At 42.2% G+C, this 26471-nt stretch overlaps 4 protein-coding genes across 5 annotated transcripts; 2 read left to right on the top strand and 2 right to left on the bottom strand.

The window, feature by feature from the left end:
- The first annotated feature begins 1662 nt into the window (after positions 1 to 1662).
- Positions 1663 to 14771, top strand: LOC125991472 (myoferlin). Of its 2 annotated transcripts, XM_049759404.1 has the most exons (54): positions 1663 to 1915; positions 2289 to 2344; positions 2440 to 2531; positions 3551 to 3659; positions 3724 to 3817; positions 3877 to 4031; positions 4095 to 4223; positions 4284 to 4346; positions 4477 to 4527; positions 4606 to 4636; positions 4701 to 4816; positions 4878 to 5004; positions 5074 to 5177; positions 5252 to 5320; positions 5386 to 5429; positions 5817 to 5899; positions 5985 to 6023; positions 6275 to 6399; positions 6472 to 6585; positions 6652 to 6829; positions 6899 to 7023; positions 7088 to 7197; positions 7262 to 7454; positions 7520 to 7675; positions 7742 to 7873; positions 7958 to 8121; positions 8390 to 8504; positions 8589 to 8691; positions 8806 to 8948; positions 9012 to 9182; positions 9291 to 9384; positions 9441 to 9518; positions 9587 to 9768; positions 9850 to 10008; positions 10092 to 10193; positions 10451 to 10612; positions 10739 to 10904; positions 10970 to 11046; positions 11617 to 11628; positions 11695 to 11793; positions 11911 to 12039; positions 12115 to 12270; positions 12342 to 12433; positions 12511 to 12681; positions 12760 to 12908; positions 12971 to 13110; positions 13174 to 13262; positions 13327 to 13422; positions 13487 to 13628; positions 13695 to 13794; positions 13864 to 14057; positions 14121 to 14230; positions 14307 to 14454; positions 14521 to 14771. In XM_049759404.1, the coding sequence occupies exons 1-54, from the start codon at positions 1828 to 1830 to the stop codon at positions 14557 to 14559; spliced, it is 6165 nt and encodes a 2054-aa protein (XP_049615361.1). In that variant the 5' UTR covers positions 1663 to 1827; the 3' UTR covers positions 14560 to 14771. The 2 variants fall into 2 exon arrangements, with proteins under 2 accessions (XP_049615361.1, XP_049615359.1); XM_049759402.2 differs by having other exon boundaries at positions 8806 to 9182.
- An 82-nt stretch (positions 14772 to 14853) lies between these two features.
- Positions 14854 to 17330, bottom strand: aarsd1 (alanyl-tRNA synthetase domain containing 1). Its single transcript, XM_049759413.2, has 12 exons — positions 17190 to 17330; positions 16771 to 16899; positions 16508 to 16667; positions 16385 to 16442; positions 16154 to 16310; positions 15969 to 16085; positions 15768 to 15898; positions 15628 to 15694; positions 15468 to 15559; positions 15346 to 15400; positions 15183 to 15277; positions 14854 to 15105 (listed from the first exon to the last, which is right to left on the bottom strand). Exons 1-12 carry the CDS (start codon positions 17226 to 17228, stop codon positions 14967 to 14969), a joined length of 1239 nt encoding a protein of 412 aa, XP_049615370.1. The 5' UTR covers positions 17229 to 17330; the 3' UTR covers positions 14854 to 14966.
- A 238-nt stretch (positions 17331 to 17568) lies between these two features.
- Positions 17569 to 19016, bottom strand: ptges3l (prostaglandin E synthase 3 like). Its single transcript, XM_049759419.2, has 7 exons — positions 18744 to 19016; positions 18573 to 18686; positions 18414 to 18480; positions 18231 to 18329; positions 18070 to 18159; positions 17940 to 18002; positions 17569 to 17837 (listed from the first exon to the last, which is right to left on the bottom strand). The coding sequence occupies exons 1-7, from the start codon at positions 18776 to 18778 to the stop codon at positions 17829 to 17831; spliced, it is 477 nt and encodes a 158-aa protein (XP_049615376.1). The 5' UTR covers positions 18779 to 19016; the 3' UTR covers positions 17569 to 17828.
- A 114-nt stretch (positions 19017 to 19130) lies between these two features.
- On the top strand, positions 19131 to 23614 carry kat7b (K(lysine) acetyltransferase 7b). The gene is made up of 14 exons (XM_049759408.2): positions 19131 to 19321; positions 20054 to 20204; positions 20284 to 20532; positions 20624 to 20706; positions 20830 to 20913; positions 20994 to 21092; positions 21183 to 21293; positions 21410 to 21601; positions 21671 to 21760; positions 21834 to 21974; positions 22067 to 22160; positions 22244 to 22390; positions 22588 to 22694; positions 23096 to 23614. Exons 1-14 carry the CDS (start codon positions 19304 to 19306, stop codon positions 23195 to 23197), a joined length of 1668 nt encoding a protein of 555 aa, XP_049615365.1. The 5' UTR covers positions 19131 to 19303; the 3' UTR covers positions 23198 to 23614.
- Positions 23615 to 26471: the final 2857 nt, after the last annotated feature.

The raw sequence follows: 26471 nt of genomic DNA, 5'->3' as shown, positions 1-26471 counted from the left end.
CATGACCTGTCACCACCTGTCTCCTCCCTGCAGCCTTTGTCTGATTCCTAGATGGTGCAGTGCCAGGTAATCTTTTGGATGCTACGACTAAACTGGGCTCATTAGAGTGATGGGAGGGATGAGAGGCGCTGGTGGGAGGAGGGCACTACTGATTACATTACATAGAAAATGGATGGAGCTTGCAGTATTAAATAGCTGAAGATGTTGCCAACTTGAAGCATGTGCGGTTACAAATGGAATCCGGAATCTGACGTTTCGGTCACCGGATGTGTTTGATGATAAAACCAAGAAGTTATGTAATAGTCCAATGAGAGTTGACCAGTGAAGTAAGGTCAGGATCACCCGTAGCGCCAGAGCGCTTTGACAGAAGCCCCTCCGACCTCACTCTGATCAGTTTTCCAAGAACACCGGCAGATACAACAGTTCAGTTAAATTACATTACAATGCTATAAATAATAAATATAAATATAAATATAAATATAAATATAAATATAAATATAAATATAAATACCCGATATAGCCGATGGAGTATTGTAAACGTCTCAGCGCTCACTATCTTAAAAGCGATAGTGCGGGGCAAAAATACACATACACGTAAAACACTGGACTGAAAAAAAACATGTGGATTTGATGGTGAGCGGCTGTTTTCAATTGTAGTGTCGCCCTCTTGTGGTCTGAATTCTGAAGCGCATGCTTAAACCGTCAAATATAAATATAAATACAAATACAAATACAAATACAAATACAAATACAAATACAAATACAAATACAAAATATATAATTATACTATAATTACATATAAATATAAATAATATAATTATACTATAATTATAATCTAAATATAAAATATAATATCGACTAATATAATATAAAATATAATATAAAGTAATATATTTAATTTAATTTAATTTAATTTAATTTAATTTAATTTAATTTAATTTAATTTAATTTAATTTTAGGCATGCACTTTAGATTTAAACCCCTAGATGGCGATAAAGCAATTCAAAACAACCGCCCACCTCCTAAAGTGTCCAATATTTTTTCTACATATTGACTTATTGCAGTATAAAATAAAATAAAATAAAATAAAATAAAATAAAATAAAATAAAATAAAATAAAATAAAACGCCCTTTTGTGGTTAGTCAGAATTACATGCTTAAACCATAAATTAAATTAAATTAAATTAAATTAAATTAAATTAAATTAAATTAAATTAATGATATTGAGATGGATAGACGGTACAATATTTTTATCAATAAAAAATATTTACGTATGTACATTTATATTTATTTATCACACGTCTTTTTATTAAATATCCACCTTTTGCGCCGATTGTTTTTTTAAACACATTTTTTAATGATATACAAAAAAGGTACACATCATGGGTCGAGATGGTATTGGATTTCTATGGCCACTAGATGGTGCTAAATTACAACATATTTGCTAAAACGAGGTAAAGTGAAGGTTTGTAGTTAATTTTTGTTTTGTGGTGGTTAAAGTCACCTTTCCAAAATTAATGGTTGATTTAAAAGGGTTATTTATCTGCTAGTTTAAATGACTAAGTTTGATGTCAATACCTCGCAGGATGGCAGCAGCTGCCCACGATTTGTCTCTCGCCACTCATGATAATTACACGCCCGTGATCCGCCCTCATTTCCACTTCCTAACGTTGCACTTAAAAATCTACTTTTGTCTGCGTCCTGGACGCGTCTGTGAAGATGCCAGGGTTGATCATTTTCCACGGGATTGAACATTTCACTCATTAAACAACCTTTGCGGGATTTTTTTCCTCCCCTTTCCTTTTCTTTTTGTCAAACTGGATCATCATGTTGCGCGTTTTGGTTGAATCAGCTACAGGTCTCCCCAAAAAGAAGGTTGGAACTCCTGATCCTTTCGCGACAGTAGTGTTTAAAGGTAAATATCTTTTTTTTAATTATAGATAGAAATTGTTAAATCGAGTGAAATGCTGCATTTGTCATCTGAAAACAAACGCGTGTATCTTAATTCCCAGTTAGATGAAAAATGCAATTTTGGAATGATAAGTTCTAAATGTCTGTCAAGTTGGGTCACAGCTCTTATAGTAAAACAAATCGAGACCATCCAGGGGTAAAATGGCAGTTACCTATAATCTGCAGGTGTGGCTTTTCTTCCTCTTCTTTTATGCTTCCCCTTATGAGGCAACAACTGCTGCTCACTTATTGCATCCAAAATGATTTCTAAAAAGGACATTTGTGGAGTCACTACTACTTCTTGTGTTATTAATTTCTCACTGGCCTCCTATTTTCAGATGAAAAGAAAAAAACAAACACCATTGATAATGAGGTGAATCCAGTATGGAATGAGGTAAATGTTTATATATATGTTTTTTTTTTTTTTTTTTTTGCAGTCAGATCTCCGTTGTATGGAGATTCACTGCTGTTTTTCATCTTACCTTGCAGGTCCTTGAGTTTAACCTGAATGGATCCGCACTAGAACCCAACTCCCATCTTGATGTGATTGTGAAAGACTCTGAGACCTTTGGAAAAGATAAGTAAGTTTTAGCTCTTTATTTTGACCTTTGTTAGTTAAGAAATGGATTAGCAGAATTATGTGCTGAATAAGCAAAAAAAAAAAACTATAGTTTGCTGGCTGCCTCTGCCCCCTCACGCCCCGCTTGTCATGCCGAGACTTGCCGAGCCGCGTGGGACGCCTGATTGTGATTGGGCAACGCGACAGATGAATCGTTGCTTGTGCTCTCCGTTGGCGAGGATGGGGCAAATTCTCTCCAATCATGTCTGGACAACATGACATGAGCAACAAGAAGCAGCTCGTGGTTGAAAATGCAGAATCACATATGGGATGAATTCAGAGCAGCCGCAAAGAATGTTTCCTCTGGCTTACTAATTACTGCCATGCAACATTTGTGAACTGATTTTTTTTTCTTCTTTGCATGTCTTTGACTAAGTTCCCCCCTCCTTTTATGCATGTGACAGTCTGAACCGAGGGAGGAGCTTTTAGCAAATGTCTCCAGTGTGAGTCCACGTTGAGCAAAGTTTTCCACTGGCTCGTCTGACACATTCCCCAAAGATGTATGCAGTCATAGCACAGGGTTCCCCTCATCCCCTCCCCCTCCTGTCTTGAGTAGTTTTCCAGAATCTATTTCTGTGCTCAATGGCAATGCAAAAAAGAATTGGTGGGGGCGTAACGTCAATGTGTGCCCTCTGGACTGATTCGATTTTCCAAATTGGAAGCAGCACTGACATGATTAGCAGATTCCTTCAGTGATGAGCTTAACCGGTTAATAACAAGTCAAGATGCTACGAGTGCTAAACTCTGCTTGGGGATGTTGGAATTATCAACTAAATATTTACTGGCTTCTGTTTCTGCGTTTGTTTACCTCAGGAGGCGGGGCCTGTTAGCTCAAGGCAGTGACCTTAATTGTTTGTCAATGACGTCTTTGAGCACACATTGGGCATTTCATGACTTGCATTTATATTGGCCGGCCAGAGTTTACTCAGCACAGGAAATCAGTGCTCAGAACTCGAGATATGATTTTTTTTTTTGGGGCAGATTCATCGGGTCGACGAGAATTCCTTTGAGAGACCTTGCCTCCGGTCAACTTCGATCCCTTCCGGTCAAAAATGTGCATTTGCTTGATGAGAATGGCCACAATATTGATGTAAGTACATCTGACCTTGTTTAGTATGGCGTCACTTGTAGAATATAAAATTGCTTCCCTGCAGGCGACGATGAACCTCGTCGTCGGCTATGACCCACCACCCAATGCCAACCCAAATCCAGACGAATCCCATGATGGCGATTCCACCGTGGATTCCGGTATGTTCGACGACAGTTCTTGATTTCGGGCCAGCACCATAATGTGCATAACCGTTGAGGTGGTGGAGAGCAAGGCGAGGAGACGGCACCTGACGGGACCCCGAGTGGTTCCGCCACCAGCCCATCTACTCCCGGGCTATCGTCGAGCCTCCGAAGGCGAATTGCGAAGTCACGGAACAGACACCGGCTCATCAACAAACCTCAGGACTTCCAGGTAACTTAGACTGAGGTTTTTTTTTTTTATATGAAGTCCACTCACCTCGATGGTGTCCATCAGATCCGCATCCGTATTATCGAAGCCCGTCAGTTGCCAGGCAACAACATCAAGCCGGTGGTCAAGGTTCAGGTGTGCGGACAGACCCACAGGACAAGGATCAAGCGAGGGAACAACCCCTTCTTTGACGAGGTAATTAATTTTTTCCCCCCCTTAATTGGTCACGTTTTAAGCATTTAACTCTTTTTGCAGATGTTTTTCTATAACGTCCACATGCTTCCATCAGACCTGTTTGAACAGAACATCAGTATTCGGGTAAGTAGGTAGACCAAAATGAGCATAACTTAGAAGGATTTTTTTTAATTTTTTTATTCATTTATTATTATTATTTATTTTTTTTATTTTATTTTTAAATGAGCTGTGGACTTTTAATGCCTCCCTGCAGGTTTATAATTCCTACTCTCTGCGGGCCGACAGTCTCATGGGAGAATTTAAGGTACTGTTGTGAATTTATGCCCATTCATGGCCGAGTTGTTTCAAAATATGGCTCATCTCTTTTGGTCTTGTTACGCAGCTTGACGTTGGCTATGTTTACGACGAAGCAGGTGAGCTTGTGACAAACGCTGTGTCATCAATTTGTTCGGAAACTAATTCAATTTTTTGCTGTAGGCCACTGCGTCATGAGGAAGTGGCTACTTCTGAATGATCCAGATGATTCCAACTCTGGAGCTAAAGGATACCTGAAAGTCAGCCTTTTTGTGGTCGGGATTGGCGACGAGCAACCGGTAAGAAAAAAAAAAACCTAGTTCTATTCTTGTATCGTAAACAAACGTGTTGCCCATACAGTCGGAGAAGAGAGAAGAAAATGACGACCAAGACGACATCGAAAGCAACCTGCTGCTTCCGGCTGGCGTCACTCTCCGATGGGCCACCTTGTCACTCAAAGTATTTCGGGCGGAGGACATTCCTCAAAGTAAGACACCTTCCAGAATCCTCTTCCGTTCAACCTGAGCAGGAACTCAGCATCGAATGTCACTTTTAGTGGATGATGCCTTCATCCAGTCACTGAAGGGGATTTTTGGAGGAAATGAAAATAAGAAGAACCTGGTGGATCCATTCATAGAGGCTCGTTTTGCGGGCAAAAAGGTTCCTCTTCCTTCATCTTTCATTTTCATGCATTTATCAATGATACTTATAACACCTCTTTCTTGCCTATGCAGCTCTGTACTCAAATTATAGAAAGAAATGCAAACCCAGAGTGGAACCAAGTGTTGAATCTTCAAGTCAAGGTGATTAATTCGACATCCCAATAGCAACGTCGAGATGTAATCATGTTTGACGTCTTCTCTCGTAGTTCCCTTCCATGTGCGAGCGCGTGAAACTGACAGTGTTTGATTGGTGAGTCCCAAACGCTTACCGCTACATGCTAACGGGAAGTTTTAGCAGGCGCTATTTCTGCAAATATGGATGGCTGTGCTCCATCACCAGCTGTATGAGAATTATGTGGCCTGTGAGTCAGCCTGCTCCGGCCCCTCCCTTTCCTTTGCAATAACAAAATTTGTAATCCTGTTGGCACTGTCTTCCTGCTCATTTTCAACATTCCCGAGCGAACAATATATCAGATAAGGCAGGTCCAGGAAGGCGACATGGAGGAAGTGCTGGGAGAAGTGATTCTGAAAAAATATTTCTGTATGATAAAAAAAAAAAAATCACCTACATTAGCTTCACGCCTGAGTTTGAATGTGAGCGCTGAGCCGTGTGCTAATGAGTTATGTGTGACTTCAGGGATCGCGTGACTGGGAATGATGCTGTCGGCACCACATACCTCAACCTGGCTAAAATAGCCTCCTCCGGGGGCGAAATAGAAGGTAACGATTTATTTTGCACCAAAATCCAGCACTTAATAATTTCCCCACGACTAACTTCTAATTTTTGTCTTTCATCCTGGAATAGAGGAACATGCGGGAAATATGGATTTGTCGTCATATGAAGGTTCACCTGTGCTTTATTTTGCTGTCTTGCATGTTTGCTATTATCATGCAGGCCATGCCCACGCTGTCCCCCCCCCTAACTCCGCCACTGCTCAAACATAATTTTTGTTGTTGTGCAGTTTCGAACCCCCCCCCCCCCCCCCCCTTCCTGATCCAGAGCTGCTTTCCCTGCTTACTAACAACCATCTCACCGCCTCCTAACTAACTGCATATTAAAATCCAAGGCTAACTTGTGTTTGTATCTATACGAAGCGGCAACAGGAGAATCTGAGGTTGGTTTTCTGCCCGTCTTTGGTCCCTGCTACATCAACCTCTACGGCAGCCCCAGAGAATTCACCGGACTACCAGATCCTTATGAAGATCTGAATTTGGGAAAGGTAATTTTTTGGACAAGAGCTCATTTCAATGCACTTAAATTACTTCTAACTCATTTTTTTTTTTTGGGTCAGGGTGAAGGAGTGGCCTACAGAGGCCGAGTCCTGGTGGCAATGTCCACAAAATTAGAAGGCAAAGTTGACAAAGCAGTTGACAGCATCCCCAGTGATGACATCTTGGTAGTACAGGTAAGAGTAAACGATACAAAAGGAAGTCTGGGAAAACTTATTAGCTGTTTTGCTCTCTTACATCAGAAGTACCAGAGGAGAAGGAAGTACTGTCTCTGTGCAGTCTTCCACAGTGCTTCCATGATCCAGGAACCAGGCGAGCCAATTCAGTTTGAAGTCAGCATCGGTAACTATGGCAACAAATTGGACAATACATGCAAACCGCTGGCCTCCACCACTCAGTATAGCTGCGCAGTGTTTGATGGTGAGTGAGACGCACTTGTAGACTTAAAGGTTTTTTTTTTTTTTTTTAAATGGCGTGTTGTGTTTGAAGGTAACCACTACTATTACCTCCCATGGGCGGGCACTAAACCGGTCGTTGTGGTCACCTCATTCTGGGAGGACATCAGCCACCGCATGGACACCATCAATACCATCCTCTACATCTATCGCCGTTTGGTAATGCTCCATATTCTTCTCAAATAAAAAAAAATCCTGTTTTTTGAGCTTACCCTCATTACAGCAATCGAACCTGGAAGTCTTCAGAACGGCCGTTTCTGCTAAAGCACCCGAAAATCAATTATCTGGTGTGTGGGTGAAGTTGCTGAGTCAGCTGATTGAAGACCTAGAAACGTACGTCAATGATGGGGAATCAATCATCTCTGCACAAAAACATCACATTGTCTCCTTTATCCAGTTTCCCAACACCGGTTCTGGAGGGTCGCTCAAACTTGACCTCCCTGGACATCCAACTCAAGAAGCTGCGAGATAGCGGCTTGAAAAGCATCAATCAAGCAGCCAGACGCATGAGAGAAGAAGCTCAGGACATTCCCGAAACTCTACCCGACATCGAGTCGTGGGCGGAGAAACTTGAAGCGCTTGCCGAAGAGGTGAATGCATGAATGGGTTTAATTTTCAACCCCTGGTGTTAATCTCCACTTTTTTATATCTTCAGCCTCAAAACAGCATGCCCGACGTGATCATCTGGATGCTCCGCGGGGAGAGGAGGGTGGCCTACAGCCGCATCCCAGCTCATAAAATCCTCTTCTCCACATACAGTGAGCAAGCTTGCGGGCAACACTGTGGCAAAACCCAGACTATCATTTTAAAGGTACGGTCCAAATATTAGCTTGCCCGGGTTTCTCCTGTCCAACCAAGTCTATCGTGTTCTTCTCAGTACCCCATGGACAAAAGCAAAGGCTTGAAGGTGCCCGTTCAGATCCGAGTCAACATGTGGCTGGGTTTGTCTGCGCACGAGAAGAAGTTCAACTCTTTCTCCGAGGGGACTTTCAGTGTGTTTGCAGAGCTGGTAGGTTCATTCAAATAAAAGGCTAAGCTAACTCGGCGCACAGAAGTTTTATTATGAAACTAAGCCACGGTGCCTTTTTTGCAGTACGAGAACCAAGCCAGTATGTTTGGAAAGTGGGGAACCACAGGACTGGTGGGGCGCCATAAATTTTCTGACGTAACAGGCAACCTCAAGTTGAAGAAGGAGTACTTCATGCCCCCCAGAGGATGGGAGTGGGAGTCGGACTGGTTCATTGACCCGGAGAAAGCGTGAGTTCAACCCAGGAAAAAAGTTGCACTGCTTGTACAGTGTTCATTTATTAGGTTTCTTTTTTTCTGGTCTGCCGAGGAAATGAGTCGGCCGTTTTGTTTACATTCCTCTCGTGCCACAGATTTAAGAAAATAACTCTTGCCGGGAAGGTGAAAGGGTTCAGTTTCCTGAGCTTGTACCACCAATTTAACAATATATGTCGAAGGTTTTAACTAAAAGCAAAAAGATGAATGAATTTGATCTAATTTGACTTTTTTGTGTTGGAAGTCTCTTAACAGAGGCAGACGCAGGACACACTGAATTCATGGATGAGGTTTTCCAAAATGAAACCCGCTTCCCCGGCGGAGAGTGGAAGGCGGCATCTGAGCCTTTCACCGACGTGGTGAGAAAAGAGCAAACATGCAAATATGTCGGGAAGCTGTCAAGTGCACACACAAAGGTTGATTTGTGTGTTGTTGTCGGGCAGAATGGCGAGAAGAGCCGTAATCCGGGCGAGTTTGAATGTCCTCCTGGTTGGGCGTGGGAGGACGAGTGGACAGTTGACGACAACAGAGCTGTGGATGATCAAGGTGCCGCGATTGAAATTTGATTAAGAAAAAAAAAAGAATTAAATACATGAAACAAATATTAAAATTTGTATCTGGTCTGAAAATTGAAGGAAAAATATTTTTGTTTTTCCACAGGATGGGAATACGGCCTGACTATTCCGCCAGAGGACAAGCCTCGATCTTGGGTGCCGGCAGAGAAGGTGTACCATGTCCATCGTAGGCGACGGGTGGTTCGGCCTCGCAGAAGAGCCGCACTTCCCCCGGGCGCCTCCGCCGAGGTCAGCACTTTGTCACACCGATTTTTGGAAAAATGGTCGCCCAACGTGCTCCTTTCCCCACAGAGGCGAGACCACGGCGATCCAGAGGGTTGGGAATTCTCTTCCCTGATTGGCTGGAAGTTCCACAGGAAGGAACGATCATCGGATACGTTTCGCCGGAGGCGCTGGAGGAGAAAGATGGCGCCGGAAGACCGCTTGGGGGCGTCTGCCATTTTCAAACTAGAGGGTGCACTGGTGGGTAGTTTGTCTAATCCAGTTCTAGTTTTAAATATTGATTTAAGTATTAAGTGTGAAAAGCCGTTGGCATTTTCCCCTCAGCAGTTTTGTTGATTTACTTGGCAGGGCGTTGATACGGACGAGAAAGAGAAAAGCTCCAAAGGCGACGTCACCAAGATGTTTGGTGCTAACACACCCACCGTGTCCTGCTCCTTAGAAAGTAAGTGGTCAGCATATGAGGGCGGATAAATTTGTTAACCTTCTCTCCTCCTTCAGGGTCATGCGTGTATCACCTCCGTGTTTATGTCTATCAAGCAAGAAATATGACATCTATGGACAAAGACAGTTTTTCTGGTATGTCGCTAATGTTAGCTGTCATAAATTGTCCCAATCTATGGCCATAATATATTTTTGCTTCATAGATCCATACGCCCACGTGTCCTTCCTGCATCTAAGTAAGACGACAGAGAAACTGCGTGCGACTTTAAACCCAACCTGGGACCAAACTCTCATTTTTGACCATGTGGAAATTCACGGGGACCCAAAGGCTCTTGCGCAACATCCCCCGGATGTTGTCATCGAGTTCTACGACTATGACCAAGTGGTAACGCCACACAAAGAGAATCATTTAGTGAATCCCGCCTGAGGAAATGTTTTTCCTTTAACGAGATTTTCAACTGTCCAGGGTAAGGATGAGCTGCTGGGTCGATGTATTTGCGCTCCATTGGTCAAATTGAATCCCAGTATGGATCAGGTGCCCAAACTGCTATGGCACCCCATCGTGCAGGGGGGGCGTGAGGAAGGGGAGGCACTGGTGGCGGCTGAACTTATCCTCAAAGATAAGGTCTGCATCTGAACTTGATGATTTCATAAATAAAGGACATTTATTCTCATCTTGATTTGATTATCTGCTTTCTCTCTCTCTAGTCAGGAGACTCAGATCTTCCTCTGGTCCCCCCAAAGAGGGCGGAAAACCTCTACATGGTTCCGCAGGGCATCCGGCCTGTTGTGCAGCTCACTGCTGTGGAGGTAAAATTTATTTATTTATTTATGAATATATTTGTGTATTTGTTTATTTGTTTATTTATTTATGTATTTATTTATTATTTTAATATTTTTTAAATTACTTTAATACAGTTTTTACATTTTACATACATTTACATACATACATTTTAATTAAATTTAGTACATTTTTAATGTTTAGTTTTTTAAAAATATTTAGAATTTATTTTAAAACAAATTTAAATATAATTTTATTTATTTATATTTGAAATTGTTGCATGCAGATTCTTGCATGGGGTCTGAGGAACATGAAGTCCTATCAACTGGCCACAGTGTCCTCTCCCAGCCTGGTGGTGGAGTGCGGCGGGCAAAGAGTGGAATCCACAGTCATCAGGAACATGAAGAAGAGCCCCAACTTTCCAAGCTCGGTGCTCTTCATCAAAGTGGTAACCACATTGTGTTGAAATATATTTCAACCTTGAAGAAATTCCGTCAACACCCCCGCTAAACCTGTTTTTTGGTTCAAACATTACCAACTCATTTAATTCCCATCTTCCTGTCACCTCCTCCAGCTTCTACCTAAGGATGAGATGTACACACCTCCGATTGTGCTGAAGGTGATTGACCACCGTCCATTCGGCAGGAAACCTGTGGTGGGCCAGTGCACTATCTCCTCGCTGGAGCAGTTTCGTTGCGACCCATATGTCATCACGCCTGAGGGAGCCATGGCGTCCAAAAGTGAGGAGACAAAATAATTCTCCAACACTGGACAGAATGACCAAAAAAAAAAAAAATTCTTGCAGTGGCTCTCATGGCAGCGACTCCTTCCAGACAAATCGCCATCAATATGGAAGAAACTAGACTCCTATTAGAAACCCAGGTAGGTAATATTAAGAATATTTCATCTTCTCTTCTAATAATTTGAATCAACTTTGGACTAAAAAGTCATAATTTGACGTGCAGAGTCAAATTTGACATGTGATGTCACTCTGGCTTGCAGTTCATGTGCAGCATGTCAGATGCTGTCAGCAAAATGACTCCCCTTCCCTCCCATTTTGTATGTATGAAGACTTGATGTTGCTTTTGTCGCTTAGTCTCAAAACTGGACACTAATGACACTGGAAAGCTGAGAAAGCACAACGCTAATGATGTCACAATGCCATTAATAGCTTGTTTGCCGTCTGTTCTTTTGTTCTTTTATTCATCGCATCTAACGAGCACAGAAAATGAATTCCAGGCTTGGACATTTTTATCAGCAGCACAGAAAAAAAAAAAAGTTCTTGGTCAACAAAATTACCAAAACTGCTGTAACACAAATGTTCTCTTCTGTCTCCCTCTGGTGGCTGATTTGAAAACCGCAACTCAAATCACGCACCCCTTTGTTTTCACACTTTTTTTTAAAAGAAACATTTATTTCAATAATAAAAATGACTTTCTCTTTTATTCACAGCACGTGGAAAAGGTAAGTAAGTGTTTATTTTTATTTTCAAACTGAGAATAAATTGATTGTAAAAGTTGTGCTTTGTAGGAAAAGCAGACGGTAGATTGGTGGAGTAAATTCTACGCTTCAGTGGGAGAGAATCAGAAATGTGGCCCTTATCTCAAAAAAGGATACGACACCCTCACAGTAAGATACCACTTCATCAGTGGAATTTCAAATAATTTGGTTTCTCAAGCTATTGATGAATTAGAAGCTTTCTAGCTAAACAATTTTTAATTTCATGATCTTGAATTATTTTCTCAGGTGTATGACAAAGATCTAGAAGATATTTCCCAATTCAAAGGGCTGACAGACTTCTGCAGGACTTTCAAACTGCAGCGAGGCAAAAACGAGGACGGCGATGATGATCCGAGCGTGGTCGGGGAGTTCAAGGTACTTTGACACATTTACAGGTCGAAAGAAAAATGAAACTTCGAAACTGTGATGTCTGTGTTCTTCCGCCTGCAGGGTTCGTTTAAAGTATACCCCCTGCCAGATGACCCCGGTATCACCCCTCCTCCCCGGCAGTTCCGAGAACTTCCAGATAGCGGCCCTCAGGAGTGTTTGGTTAGGATTTATGTGGTCCGGGCTATCGATCTGCAGCCTAAAGACAATAACGGCAGAGTGAGGATCTTATATATAAAATATATTTTTTTATAATGCTGTTATCTCAATGTGGTGAACTTTTCCTTTAGTGTGACCCCTACATGAAGATCTCCCTGGGAAAGAACACACTAGATGACCGAGACCATTACCTCCCCAACACAACCAATCCTGTGTTTGGAAGGTAGCTAACTAGCATAATTAGCATTCATGCGACATAATCCCACAGAGGATTAAAGCACAATATTTTTATTGCCGTAGGATGTTTGAGATGAGTTGCTTCCTACCCCAAGATAAGGATTTGAAAATCTGCGTCTACGATTACGACCTCCTGAGTCGTGACGAGAAAGTCGGGGAGACCGTGATCGACCTGGAGAACCGTTTCCTGTCCCGTTACAACTCCTACTGCGGCCTGCCGCAAACCTACTGCACGTATGGCAACCAAGCCCAAAATGTTTTCATACGTGAAAGAAAATTTGGTGTAGATATCAACTGTGTTTTTGTTGTCAGTTCTGGAATCAACCAGTGGCGGGACCAGCTGAAGCCTTCTGAGATCTTGGACAACCTCGCTCGTCTGAAAGGCTTTTCCAAACCGAGGAGTGAGGACAACGGCAATTCGCTCACCTTCAACGGGAAAGAATACACACTGGCTCACTTTGGTAAGATTTTTTTCTTTTTCATGGCTGTTCAAAAAGACGACATGACTTATTTCTCCTTCCAGAGGGCAAAAAGGAGATTCATGAACACTTGGGTCCACCTTGTGAGCGTCTGTGTCTGCACATCCTACGAACGCAGGGACTTGTACCTGAGCATGTGGAGACCAGGACTCTTTACAGCAGCTTCCAGCCGAATCTGTCCCAGGTTTGTCCAGATTCAATGTCCACATGATGTACCCCGTGCTAACCTGTCCATTTGTGTGTACAGGGAAGGCTTCAAATGTGGGTCGACATTTTCCCCAAGAGCATGGGTCCACCCGGGCCGCCCTTTGACATCACCCCACGCAAAGCCAAAAAGTGAGCATCCCTAAAAATCATCGACTGAATCACGCCGTCAAACCTAACCAATTTTTTATTTCAGACATTTCCTGCGCGTGGTCATTTGGAACACGACAGATGTGACGCTGGATGAGACGAGCGTCACCGGAGAGCACATGAGCGACATTTACGTCAAGGGGTACGGTTATTTATTTACATTGTAAAAAACACTTTAAAGAGTTGAAATGAATGATTTGTCGCAGATGGATGGCAGGGATGGAGGAGGACAAGCAGAGGACGGACGTCCATTACAGGTCTCTCGACGGGGACGGCAACTTCAACTGGAGGTTTGTATTTGAATTCGACTACCTTCCCGCGGAACAACTCTGCCTCGTCTCCAAAAAGGTGAGCCCACCCCTCCCCGCTCCAGGTTTGGACCTCGACAAAAAAAAATTCTATTTGTTTCAATAGGAGCATTTTTGGAGTTTGGATAAAACCGAGTTCAGGATTCCGCCCAAGCTGAGTATTCAGATATGGGACAATGACAAATTCTCGCTGGATGATTATCTCGGTGAGTCAATGGGAAACATTGTTGGAGTGAAGTAACTCTTCAATTATGCATTTTTGGTTTGGATCCCAGGAACACTGGAGCTCTATTTGCACAATTTGATTCCCCCTGCAAAGACGCCAGAAAAGTGTTCACTATCCATGATGGATGAGGTGGACGTAGACGTGCCGCACAAGCCTGAAGCTGCCAAGTGTCTGTTTACACAGAAGTCCGTGAGAGGCTGGTGGCCATGTTCCATTGAGCAAAATGGGCTCAAGGCCCTCGGGGTGAGGATGAACAAAATGATATCATATCTCATATCGGGTCCAAAAATTGTTTTGTGTCCATAGGGCAAAGTTGAGATGACTTTGGAAATTGTGAGTGAGGCTGACGTGGATGAAAAACCGGCAGGAAAAGGCAGAGATGAACCCAACATGAACCCTAAACTGGACTTTCCCAAGTAGGAACCCATTCACACTATTTTTTTTTTTGTTTTTCATGGACGCCATTTTGTAAAACATCTCCGTGACCAACAGGCGCCCCGAAACTTCCTTCTTCTGGTTCACCAACCCATGCAAGACCATGAAGTTTATTGTGTGGCGACGCTTCCGGTGTCTCTTCATCGTACTCATCATTCTCACCATCCTGCTCCTCTTCCTCGCCATCCTGCTCTACTCTCTACCGGTAAGATTTAGATGATAATCTAACTTTGTGCTTTGACTGATGTTACATTTCTTTGACCTTTTCCAGAACTACATCTCGATGAAGATAGTAAAGCCACTACAATAAAGCGGATGAGGTGCACTCGACCTGTAAAGGATGACGAGAACGTCAAAAGGATCAAAATGCAGTAATGTTATATATATATTTTTTTTTATAAAACGTGTGATCGGGAAGGGACACTTGCTTGTTTTGCACTCTTTCAATATTCAGCTACACACATAAAGGTGATTGACTTTTCCCCACATTAACAGTGGCCTCACTCAATTGGTTCTATTATTATTATTTAAAAAAAAAAACATGAAATCACAGATCAAATGTTTTAAATTAGAAATATTAAAAGAATTACATTGAACATCTGACAACATTGTGCTACTAGTTTAATCAGCTAAACACAACATTTTTACATATTTCCGCAAATGTTATTTTCTTTGTATTACTGTTGTTGTAAATAAATGATTAAACCATGATTGGATTTATTCTTCTTGTGAGTTCTGCTGCTTGCAGTGTTGTTGCAATAAAGCTTCCGCCTCGGCTCTTCGGGCCAGGCTGTTGGCTTTGCCTTGGAAACGGCCATTTTTTCCGGCTCCCTTCCCTTGAAGCAACTCCAGCAACCTGGGCAGAGGAAAAAAAATGGATTACATATCATATTGTATAATCTGTAAGATTTATTTTTCCCCCCTTCTCTGTACCGTGGTCCCATTTGCGCCACTTGCTCGCTGGGTCCAGCCAGCAGAAACAAACCTGGCCCCTTTTCCTCTCCTACAGTCAGGAAAACCAAAGTTTCCTGAGAATAGTCAAGAGACAATATTAATTGATTATTAAATACCAAAAAATGAAGTTTTGCATTCTTACCTGAGTGTCTATTTCATTGGCAATGATGTTCATGAACTCATTGTCGCCTTCTTTTCTGTGGGTGAGTGAGGACGCCATTTTGTAAGCAACACTCGCTAATGTGGAAAATTAACATGTCTTACTTGTGCAAAGTAAAGAAATTCCCTCTGTGCGTGTCATTCTTAAAGTTGTGAGCGACGAGGAGGGCCATGTCCCGAAGTAGGCTCAAGTTGGTCTACAAGGAAAATAAAAAACAATTTTAGAAAAACATCCAAAGATAAAAAGCAATAAATATTGGCTCACTTTCTGCACAAGCTTCAGTGACTTCTGCAACTTGTCCACAGCATCAACGTGTTCATCAGGGCCAGTTCTGTTGATGAGAAGTAAATACAAATCTTTTATTATTTAAATTTAACACAATTAAACTTTGACATGCAACTTACTTGAGAAGAGCCACCAAAGAGCGCTCGGTGCTGTAGCTTTTCTCAGCATATTTCAGCACCCTATTTCCCACCAAGAATATCAAATTGGTTTTGTTTTTCTTCCCTTTCTCTGTCCCCAGGACTTTAATTACCTAAAAAAAAATATCCCCTTGAAATTACGCTAACGACTAAAATTGAATATTTCCAAGTGTTTTCATGTACCTGCAAGTGACTGAGGTTAGACACGTGCGTTCCGCAACACATGTTGGCGTCGACTCCCTCGATGTCAACTACTCGAATTGGCCACGTGTGGTCGTCCGGGAGTCCTCGAGTCCTCACCTGCACGTAGCGCATAAGTACTCACTGGCTTCAACACACACACACAAAATAGTCAATTTAGCACTGACCTTTTCCATTTCAGGACTGTCTTTATAAAGTAGCTTAACATTGACTGGGATGTGAGCTCTGATCTTCTCATTGGCAGCTTCCTCCAGCGCTCGGATTTGGGCTGCTTGAACAACCGGCGTGTTTAGTTCAATGGTGCTTCTTTGACGCCCCAGCTCCCTAATAACAAAAATGTGGGTGAGTACAGCGAAATTGTATACATACAGTGTTACAATAAAGTTTTGTGAATATACCAAGATGTGGTCATGTAGCCAAACATGGTTTCTGCCAAGGCTGTGATGAGATGTTGTCCTAAAAGAATAAGAAAATCCTTATTAGTGTAAATAGTACTCTGGGAGAGTATTTGGGAGGCGCACCTGAGTGTTGTTGCATGTGGTCAAACCTCCTCTCCCAGTCCACCATCACTTGCACCTCCTGACCCACCTCCAGGGGCGAGGTCACAAAGTGAGCGGCATCTTGTCCTTGTCTGGTCACCCTCAAAACAGGGATGTCTGCTATCAGCCCATAGTCATCTGGCTGGTGGAGGAAGAGATAAAAGGACAATAATAATATTGCTTTAAGCTGCAAATATTTTGCTGGGGTTTCGGTCATGTCCTCAGGTATCCAAAATCATACATACCTGGCCGCCTCCCTCAGGAAATAAGATGGTATCTTGCAGCTTCACAGTGAATCCACTCACGTTTTCTTTCTTTCCACCGTTTTCCAGTTTGAGCTCCGATGGGGAGCAGGAAGCTACAGTTGTGACAAACTAAATGAAAAACATCAATTCAAATCTGGACCTGCAATAAATAATCTAATAATATAATATTGTCTTGTGCAGTGTTGGGAAGTAAAAATAAAAAAAAAGTTTATTTTCTACGCATCTGTACTTTTTACAAAAAGAAAACAGCAACTCCGTCCCAACTGTAATAATATTATTACAATACAATGCTATCACTAAGCGAGCAACGGTGCTAACCGTTTATGCATAGAAAATAGTGTTAGTGTTATTATTTTAAGCAATAAAGCGTTAACATATCACCTCAGGCATGTTCTTACCTCTTTCATGTAGCAGTCCCTCTGACACTGGAAAGCCATATCGACTTATTTTTGGAGAAAAACAGTAAATGATAAGACACGAAAAGATTACAGTGAGTGTAAAGCTAGGTTGGTGACATTTTTGTACGGGTAGCGGGAAGGTCAAAGTTAATAAAAGCGATTCTTTGATTCTGGCAAAGGGGGTAAATGAAAATAATTTCATTATCAAAGCAAAATAAATCATTTTAGATTGAACACATTTCAATGGAAAGTGTTTTCCTAATATGAATAACTTTTTTAAGAAATTTCCGTTTCCATGTTACTACAGGTAAATAAAACATTTATCAGAACTAACCATAAATAACAGGGTATTTCATAAAAACTCTCACACCATGACATGTTTTTATTTAAATTGAAAATGATTTATTATTACTTCATACATTGAAGAAAATAAATACTTAAAATTGACATGAATAGTTTAAAAACACAATTACAATTGACAATGATATACTACATGATAAAAACACAACCAATGAATAAATAACACTGGAATTTCATATTTGTAAATTGTTCACAGACTCACAAGCATTTAATAGTGTTATTGTTTGTATGATGATGAATCAACTCAGAAGTTCGGTTTCCGACGCTTCGTAGGCCATGTCAGTCAGACTGTGCCGCAAGTGAAACGATCAATGATCAATATATTATATAGCTATAGGATATTGTCATCTTAAATTCTGACATTTTATATTTGCATCAAACTAGACTTACATCACTAAGATCCCCCATGTCTGGTGCTGCTCCTTTATTAGTGCTGGCCATGTCCTGGATCATCTGATGGGGAAAAAGTATTCTCAAAAAGCTAAGGCTTTGAGAAATAAATCTAAATGAGTCTACTTACATCTACGTATTTTTCATACTCTTCCCTTCCATCATCTTCTTCATTCTCCCAATCCCTCCAGTTATCAAAATCCACAGCAATCCAACTGGGCTGCACAAGGAAGAACGGCATCTTTACTGTAAATGCAAACATCAGTCGAAAAGTAAAATCAATTAAAATACCTTTTCTGGATCCTTCTGAAGACGAGGCCATGCATAATCAGGTTTTATTTTCCTTAGCAAGACATTGATGCTGCGATCATAGACTCTTTCCCTAGAGTCCTTTGAAGAAATGCAACAATAAATAAATATTTTGTTTGGAACAAGCACATTAGAATTTATTTAGTAATATAATGGGATACTGACATTGATTTGGACTTTTTCATAGAAGTGGAGTTCATTGTAAATCACATCATCTGTCTCATTCTTGCAGCTGTTGGAAAAAACAAAACCAGGCATCTTAATCCAACAATACAATGTGCACACACAGTCCAATGACACAATGGGTGAACTTTTTAAACTCACCACAAAGTCATTTTGTCTGTCTGGATGTCTACTTGGACATCTTTAGGTTTCTGCACCTTGAAATTGATTGTGACATATTTTTTCCTGTCAAACCACACCGCATGTGCTGGCTGACTGTTGGAAAATAGAAGTTATTTTCAGATAAATAAAACAGAACAAGCCATCGCTTACCTCTCCTCTGGTCTAACAATTTTAGGTTTGTTCATTGTAAAGCTTTGGACAAACTCACAACAGAAAAACTTCTGAGTAATGCTCACTCTTCCAAGTTGGTTCCTCAAATGCAGGAGAAAGGCCTGGAAGATGCTATTTATAGTAGCAGGGACAAGCTGTTGGGGGAGGTGGTATCCCACTACCTTTTAAGGTCATGCAATGGACTTCTGGAAGTAACATGCAGTTTCTGGAATATGATTATGATTATAAAAGAGATTTATAATTATAAAACTGAATGAAATGAAAAATGGTCACGGTGTATACTCCAGTCCACTAGGCAGCGACAATGCACATCAAGGTATTTTGCGAACAGCGAACAAACACAACAGAAGAAGAGTAAAACAGGAAGTAGCCACAAGCTAACCGCTAGGTAAATTTTCTCGAATCCGTTTGGGCAATGTAGTGGCAGAATCAGACTGACTAAATTTATACCGTAGACGTTCCTTTGACTCCGTTTAATTTAACGGAACAGTGCCAATTTCTTCTAACACCCGTCTGAGCGAATCATTCTTGAGCTGAAAATGCCGCGCAGACGTCAGGTAAGAAAAAAAGTGGCGTGCTAGCAACAATGTCAATTGGGTTAGCTCGTTAGCAACAATGTGTAACTCTCCGTATGGGCAAAATGCTCCACAATTTAACGCCACACCATATTTAGTTTTTTTATTTAAGTGTTTAAATGGAACAGAGCAGCATTAATTTTTAAAAATAGTATATTCATTATGTTATAACTCCAAAACCATCGGCGCACGCACGTAGCTAAAGCTAGATGACATGAAGCTAAATGTATCGTAGCGTTGCCGATAACATGGTGGACAAAGCGTGTTATTTTGTGTGAAAATATAGATGTCGAACTGAAAAAAGGTTCACATTAACTATTGGTTTGATGAATTTTCTACCCAAAGAGTTGCTGGGAATGAGAATAGTGGGTGTAATGCCTGAAATGTTTAATTTGTTAATGCAGTTTGGTACGTGAAGAAAACGGCTTAAAAACCGGGCGCTAATTTGCTACAATAACACCACTAGGATTTGGTGACACACAAGTTTAGCCTTATTTTGATTTAAACTAGATTTTTTTTTATTATTACTGAGTGTTCTGGTGACACGTATCATAAAATAGCAAACTGTGGCCTGTCTTAGAGCATGAGCCGTTTTTGTAATAAAGTAATAACATTCTAAACGTAATTAGTTGCTTTGTGGGGGAAAACCCCAATTTTGAAGAAGAAAAATCCCTTTCCATGGTGCCTCACTTTCATGTTTGTTCATCACAATAGAGACATATGGCAGGGAGTGGTTCAGATGGAACTGAAGATTCAGACTCATCTGCTGAAAGAGAACAGACCAACAGTTCGGAAAGTGATGGGACCCGCACTAAGAGACAGCGCCTCACCAGAGCCTCCACTCGCCTGAGCCAGAGTTCTCATGGTTTGTGTACCTACCTGTCATATAAATAATGTAATATTCTCATTCCATTCGCGGAATCAATAATTGTCTTTTATTGCAGACACGGCTGACTTGAAGCAGGCTGCAGATCATGACGAATCCCCGCCACTGACGCCGACGGGAAATGCGCCGTCCTCTGAGTCTGAGCTGGATATCTCCAGCCCGAATGCATCTCACGATGAGAGCCAGGCCAAAGATCAGGCCAACAGAGACTCTGATAAGGACCTCTCCCACCGACCCAAACGTCGCCGATGCCACGAGACGTACAACTTCAACATGAAATGCCCGACCCCTGGGTGCAATTCACTGGGTGAACTTGCCTTACATTTGCCTCCAGTTGCTTATGATAATATCAAAGAAAAATCTATCAATGTATTAATTATTTTAATGATTTCAAACAGGTCACCTCACAGGAAAACATGAACGTCACTTTGCCGTGTCGGGATGCCCCCTGTACCACAACCTGTCTGCAGATGAATGCAAGGTGAGATTTTGGGAGGTTGTCAGCAGTTTTTGAGTGGGCAAAGCAAGTCGCAGTTTGTGTGTTTACAGCATTTAATAGGTTACATAATTTTGATTTAGCTAACATGCTAACACTTATTGTCAGGTAAAAGCTGTTAGCCGTGAGAAGCAAGATGAGGAGTTGAAGGGACAAGAAGAAAGTCATTCACGTCATGCAACCCGTCACCAGGCAAGCTTTTAAGCAAATTTGGTTGGCTCTGTAAAATGTGGAACTGCATAACTGGATCTTTTTTCAAATGTTTCATCTAGACACCAACCTCTAAGCAGAGCAGATATAAAGAGCAGGTTGCTGAAATGAGGAAGGGGCGAAACTCTGGCCTGCAGAAGGAGCAGAAAGAAAAACACATGGTACCACAATGCTGCATCTCTATCACCACATCGACTGGCAGCTGAGTTGGCCGTCACTTGTCATGTGGTTTCATCCTTTGTCTTCCACAGGAGCATCGGCAGACGCACGGCAACACCAGGGAGCCTCTGCTGGAAAACATCACCAGCGATTATGACTTGGAGCTTTTCAGGAAAGCTCAGGCTCGTGCTTCTGAAGACCTGGTAAAAATCCCCTCGCCTATATAATGTCTATAAAGTACAGAGGTGCTGCCTACAAAGCTGTAACTATAAACGCATTCTGACCATCTTTTTGCTTCCTGTTTTTGGCCCGCCCGCAGGAGAAGCTCCGGATCCAGGGTCAGATCACGGAGGGCAGCAACATGATCAAGACCATCCTGTTTGGCCGCTACGAGCTGGACACCTGGTACCACTCGCCCTATCCTGAGGAGTACGCCCGCCTAGGTCGCCTCTACGTTTGTGAATTCTGCCTCAAGTACATGAAAAGCCAGACCATCCTCAGGCGGCACATGGTGAGAATCACAAACGACTGCAGTATAAATGCTGATAAAGACTTTCAATTGTATGTGTGTTTGTGTCAGGCCAAGTGTGTGTGGAAGCATCCTCCAGGAGATGAAGTGTACAGAAAAGGTGCCATATCTGTGTTTGAAGTTGACGGCAAAAAAAATAAGGTGCGCTTAATGCCGTCTCGTACACAACAGTATCACTTTACTCATTGATTAAAAGACTTTTGCTACTCCACAGATCTACTGCCAGAACTTGTGTTTACTCGCCAAACTTTTCCTGGACCACAAGACGTTATACTACGACGTAGAGCCATTTCTGTTTTATGTCATGACCGAGGCCGACAACACGGGCTGCCATTTAGTGGGATACTTTTCCAAAGTAAGGATAGAACCCAGCCCTGCTACAGATAGTGAAAGAATTGCAAGTATTTTTTTTCAAAAGCTCGTATTTATTGTCTTTTTTGTTTGTAGGAAAAGAATTCCTTCCTCAATTACAATGTTTCCTGCATTCTGACAATGCCCCAGTACATGAGACAGGGCTTCGGCAAGATGCTCATCGACTTCAGTATGTACCGTACACGCTCGCCAAAGTTCTTCCTACCTATCTAAAAGCGTCCGTGCTGACACGAGTCTGCTTTTCTCTTCAAGGCTACCTCCTCTCCAAAGTAGAGGAGAAGGTGGGTTCGCCAGAGAGGCCGCTGTCGGACCTCGGCCTCATCAGCTACCGCAGCTACTGGAAGGAAGTGTTACTCCGATACATGCACAATTTCCAAGGAAAGGAGATCTCCATCAAAGGTAAGCGTGAGTGTGTGAACTCAAACGCGCGTGTAGCTCGCACAGTTAGGGAGAGAAAGGAGATTGTCGTCAAAGGTAAGTGTGTGTGAACTCAAACGCACACGTCGCTTGCGCAGTTAAGGAGAGATCCCCGGGGAAATGAAGACAAGTTTAGCGACAGGCTTTGAACGAAGTTGTGCTGTTTATTTGATGCACAGAAATTAGTCAGGAAACTGCCGTCAATCCCGTGGACATTGTGAGCACGCTACAGTCTCTTCAGATGCTCAAGTACTGGAAGGGGAAGCACTTGGTCTTGAAGCGACAGGTGAGAAAACTTCCATCAGTGGCTCTTATTGTTTTTCTATTTGCATTGCACGTAGCGTGTTTGTGTAGTCAAGGGTGTCATTGCGTGCCGTCATTGTGCTGATGCTAATGCATGTTGTGATCTTACATAGCAGCATGATTGTGCTAATGCTAATTAATGCATGTCATGATTGCGTATGTAGACTTCCCGTGCGTGGTAGTGGCTTGCAGTTTACCCAACTAATCTGTAGATTTTTAACATGTGCCTGAGCTTTACTTAAATGTGCAACTTCATCATTTGATTCTTTTTAGCTCACACTAATGCAAATTAACGCTTGCTCCTTATTGTTGTATGCCTCTTGATAAGTTGTGCCACTCCATATGATGGCTCACTACTTACTATAGTTTGTTTCCTCCACACAGGACTTAATTGACGAATGGAAAGCAAAGGAGGTCAAGAGAGGCAATGGCAACAAAACCATTGACCCCAGCTCGCTAAAATGGACGCCTCCCAAAGGGACATAAGCACGAGCATCCTCAGGCTACTCAAAAAACTCACCTTCAGCCTCACCAGCCACAAGTAGCCTCGAGCCCCAAACTGTCAGTATAGAGCAAGAGCATCTTTCTTTTTTTTTTTTATTCCCCTTTCTATATATTTAAGTCAAATTAAAAGGTTTACAATCTCAAGTTGAGTTTGCAAGGGAGCAATTATTGACCAGCTTCAGAATGTTCATTGTGGTTTGAAGCTGACTAAACATCTTTGGTTGTGAATCATGTTTCCATGCTCCCTTCCATCAATAGAGGATTTGTCCCAATTCTTCTGCCAAATAATGAAAGAATATAATTTTTGGTTTGCTGCAAATTAAAATTCTGAAAGTACCACTGTAAAAGAAATGCACAAAAAATCAAATAAAACAACCTCAGGATTTTATACTGATAAAATTCTCGCCTGGTTGTGTGGTTCATCTATGTCTGTTATAGCAAACGAAGAGTAATGGTAGATAAAATTTGCTTACAGAATATTTTTACAAAAAAAAACAAAAGTGAGTTTGTCCCTGAAACCAATGAACATCATTTCCAGTAGGTGGTAGTGTTGTCCCACGCATACTCAAGAACCCTCAATTTATTTTTTCTGGGAAGACTAGATTCTTACTTTAATGACAGTTATAGGTATTGTATTCGTTATGTACAATTTTTCTACACATCTGTGTGTACAAAATGAATACAATACCTATAACTGTATAATTTGTTTTGTCATTTTTGGGTACTCACCAGAGTTCTAATTGCCAATTGGCAAATTATTCTGTTCAGTCAATAGACACAATATTAAATATCCTATTATATTAATTGACAAAAAGGAAAACTTGAGGTTAACACTTTCCAGATGGTGTGTTGTCACAGATTCAATCCTTTTTTTCTCTCTAAAGATTTGAAATGCTCATCTTCCGGTCAGACTTCAAATGAAAAAAAGTTTGAACTAAATATAAACAAATGATATTAAAGATGAGTGTCCTTATGTCTTGAGTCACAGGCACAAGTTCGTAAGAGATGATGAACCGGTTTGATGTTGAAGTTTGACACACCAAACTAGAACAGACACGATGTGAGGAAGACTCCGTCCATACAATGGTAGGCGGTACAACCTCGCTGACATAATGTAGTAAATCATGGTAGTGTCGCCAACTCTCTTGTTCCTTCAGTTGTTTTTCTCGTTTTGTGCCCTGTGGCACTTTTCTGTGGCTTTTCTCTCTTGAGAAGAGACAGCATAAAAAAATGGCTCCTCTGTGTTCTCGTTTGAGTGAAATACTGCTTTTCCGTTTTGGCTTTGACTTGGTTCCTCAAACCCGTCTCAGACAGGCTTGCGGGCTCCGCATGCACCATGATGGAAATGTCTTTCGAATCCTTGGGCCAAAGGCCGAAAGAGACGCGTCGCCATCACATGCACAGACCTCAGCAGTCAACATTTTGGAGCCGATACCATCAGCAAACAGATTACCCTCAGTGGCTTGAAAAGCAGCTGACTTCAAGTAAATCACAGTGTGTCGACTTGTGACTTTGCGGTCATACCCAGTAAAATGATTCTTCATACTTCATCCGTGTTCCACTACTGCTTTGGCATCTCGCTCAATTAAAATGTCATTCCTGACACTTTGAGCTAGTACCGCTTCAGTTTCTATCACGATTTTGTGACACCATTCCCGGAACCTGCTTTGCTTTTATCAAGCTCCAATTACTTCATAGCTAAAGAATTTGTCCCTGTTATCAAAGTTCTTGTTTGTATGTGTCTTGCGGCTTCCTTGACACCCTCAATGGATGGCAAGGCCCACTTTGGTCAGATGTGCTTACTTTGTCCAGGAGCCACTCAGCAATTCATTCCCAAAGCCTCAGAGGCTCAGAAGCCAAGTGCATAATTGCTCCTTAAGTCAATCTGCAAATTTTGCGGCATCCGAGCTGCAAACATTTGGCCTGGGATCATTTATTCATAAGAAGTGGCTGTCTGTCCACGATGCTGGTCGAGATACTTCTTACCAGTCTTGGAAAATCATATAAGAAGCTGCAAATATAAGTTCCAATATAGGATTGTGGCTTGCCAACATTTCTCATGGAGCTGGATGCAATTCATTGGGTTTTGTCCGACCTTTATGGGTATCTTTGTGTTTCTTGTGGTTCTGGACCCTGGAGGTTTCACCCAGACTTTTGAGTCCCCCCCTTTTGCAAACAGCTGCTGCAAGTCTGCGTGTGTGACTCATGAGGCAACAGTGCGGTTGCAGCAGTGTCACATTAAAAAACAGATGCATCTCAAAGCCCTCCATCTTTCTAACAGCTCTTTTGACACCCGGCTTTTTACGAGTCTCCTTCATTGTGCACCGTGCTGTTCGCTGCTCCTTTTCTTTGTCCCAATTTTTCCTTCTGTCTTTATCCCTCCTTCCTTCTGTCATCCTTTCTGTCTCCTCTCCCTCGCTTGTATTTGCAGGCAGCTTTAGTGCCAGACACCCTGAGGCAGCGGTAGCGCCAGCGAGTCTTCCCACCTCTGTTTTTGTGGTGGGAGATGACATGTCAAAGCTTTGAAGGGCAGGAGGGTGGGAGGGAAGGAGGGAGGAACTGGAAGGAGGGGAGGGAGCACATCACTCGGCGCAGAGGCAAGCAGAGAGAATGTCATGTGGCTTGCAGTCAGACTCAGATACACACTCTTTTGCCGTCTGTCTATATGGGCAGGCAGGAATGGCGACAGGAAGCACCCCCCCTCGTCCCCCCCTTCCCACACCCTGCCTCTCTTCCTCCCTTCCCTTCAGCGCTCACTCACTCCCCTCTGTCAGCCACCCCCCTTAACTCTGAACGTGGGCCCGTTTTGGCGTAGGTGAATTTCCCTCATAATTTTTTCTTGTCGCCCACAGGCGTGCCCGTGCATCGTAAGTCATTCTGCGATGAAGTGTGCTGAGGTGTATCGAGGTGTGGCGAGGTGTAAACGGGGGGCGCTAGCAGACAAAACATGTTGGGTTTCAACATCCTTGGGCTTTGCCTTAGCTCGTGCAAAGGGGAAGAACAGAATGTCCTATATGTGCAATATAAATATAAACTTTATTTAGAGCACCAAGCCGATGTACAGTTAAGTCAAGCCGGCTTGTGCTCCCCCCAAATAAAATGATGAAAGGCGACTAGAGTTCTTTTACTGTGGGCATTGAAAAAAAGTTTGACTTTGATATGAATGTCCCTTGAACTCTACCTCATATGTGGCCGCGTATAAATTCAAGGTCCAATCTTGTCAGAGCACAGATGTTTCACAAGTCCATTTTTCAAA

The sequence above is a fragment of the Syngnathus scovelli genome, chromosome 21 (genome assembly GCF_024217435.2).
Source record: "Syngnathus scovelli strain Florida chromosome 21, RoL_Ssco_1.2, whole genome shotgun sequence".
Taxonomy (NCBI): Eukaryota; Metazoa; Chordata; class Actinopteri; order Syngnathiformes; family Syngnathidae; genus Syngnathus; species Syngnathus scovelli.
Note: the sequence above shows the minus strand (reverse complement) of the source record. Positions and strands in the feature narration are given on the sequence as shown.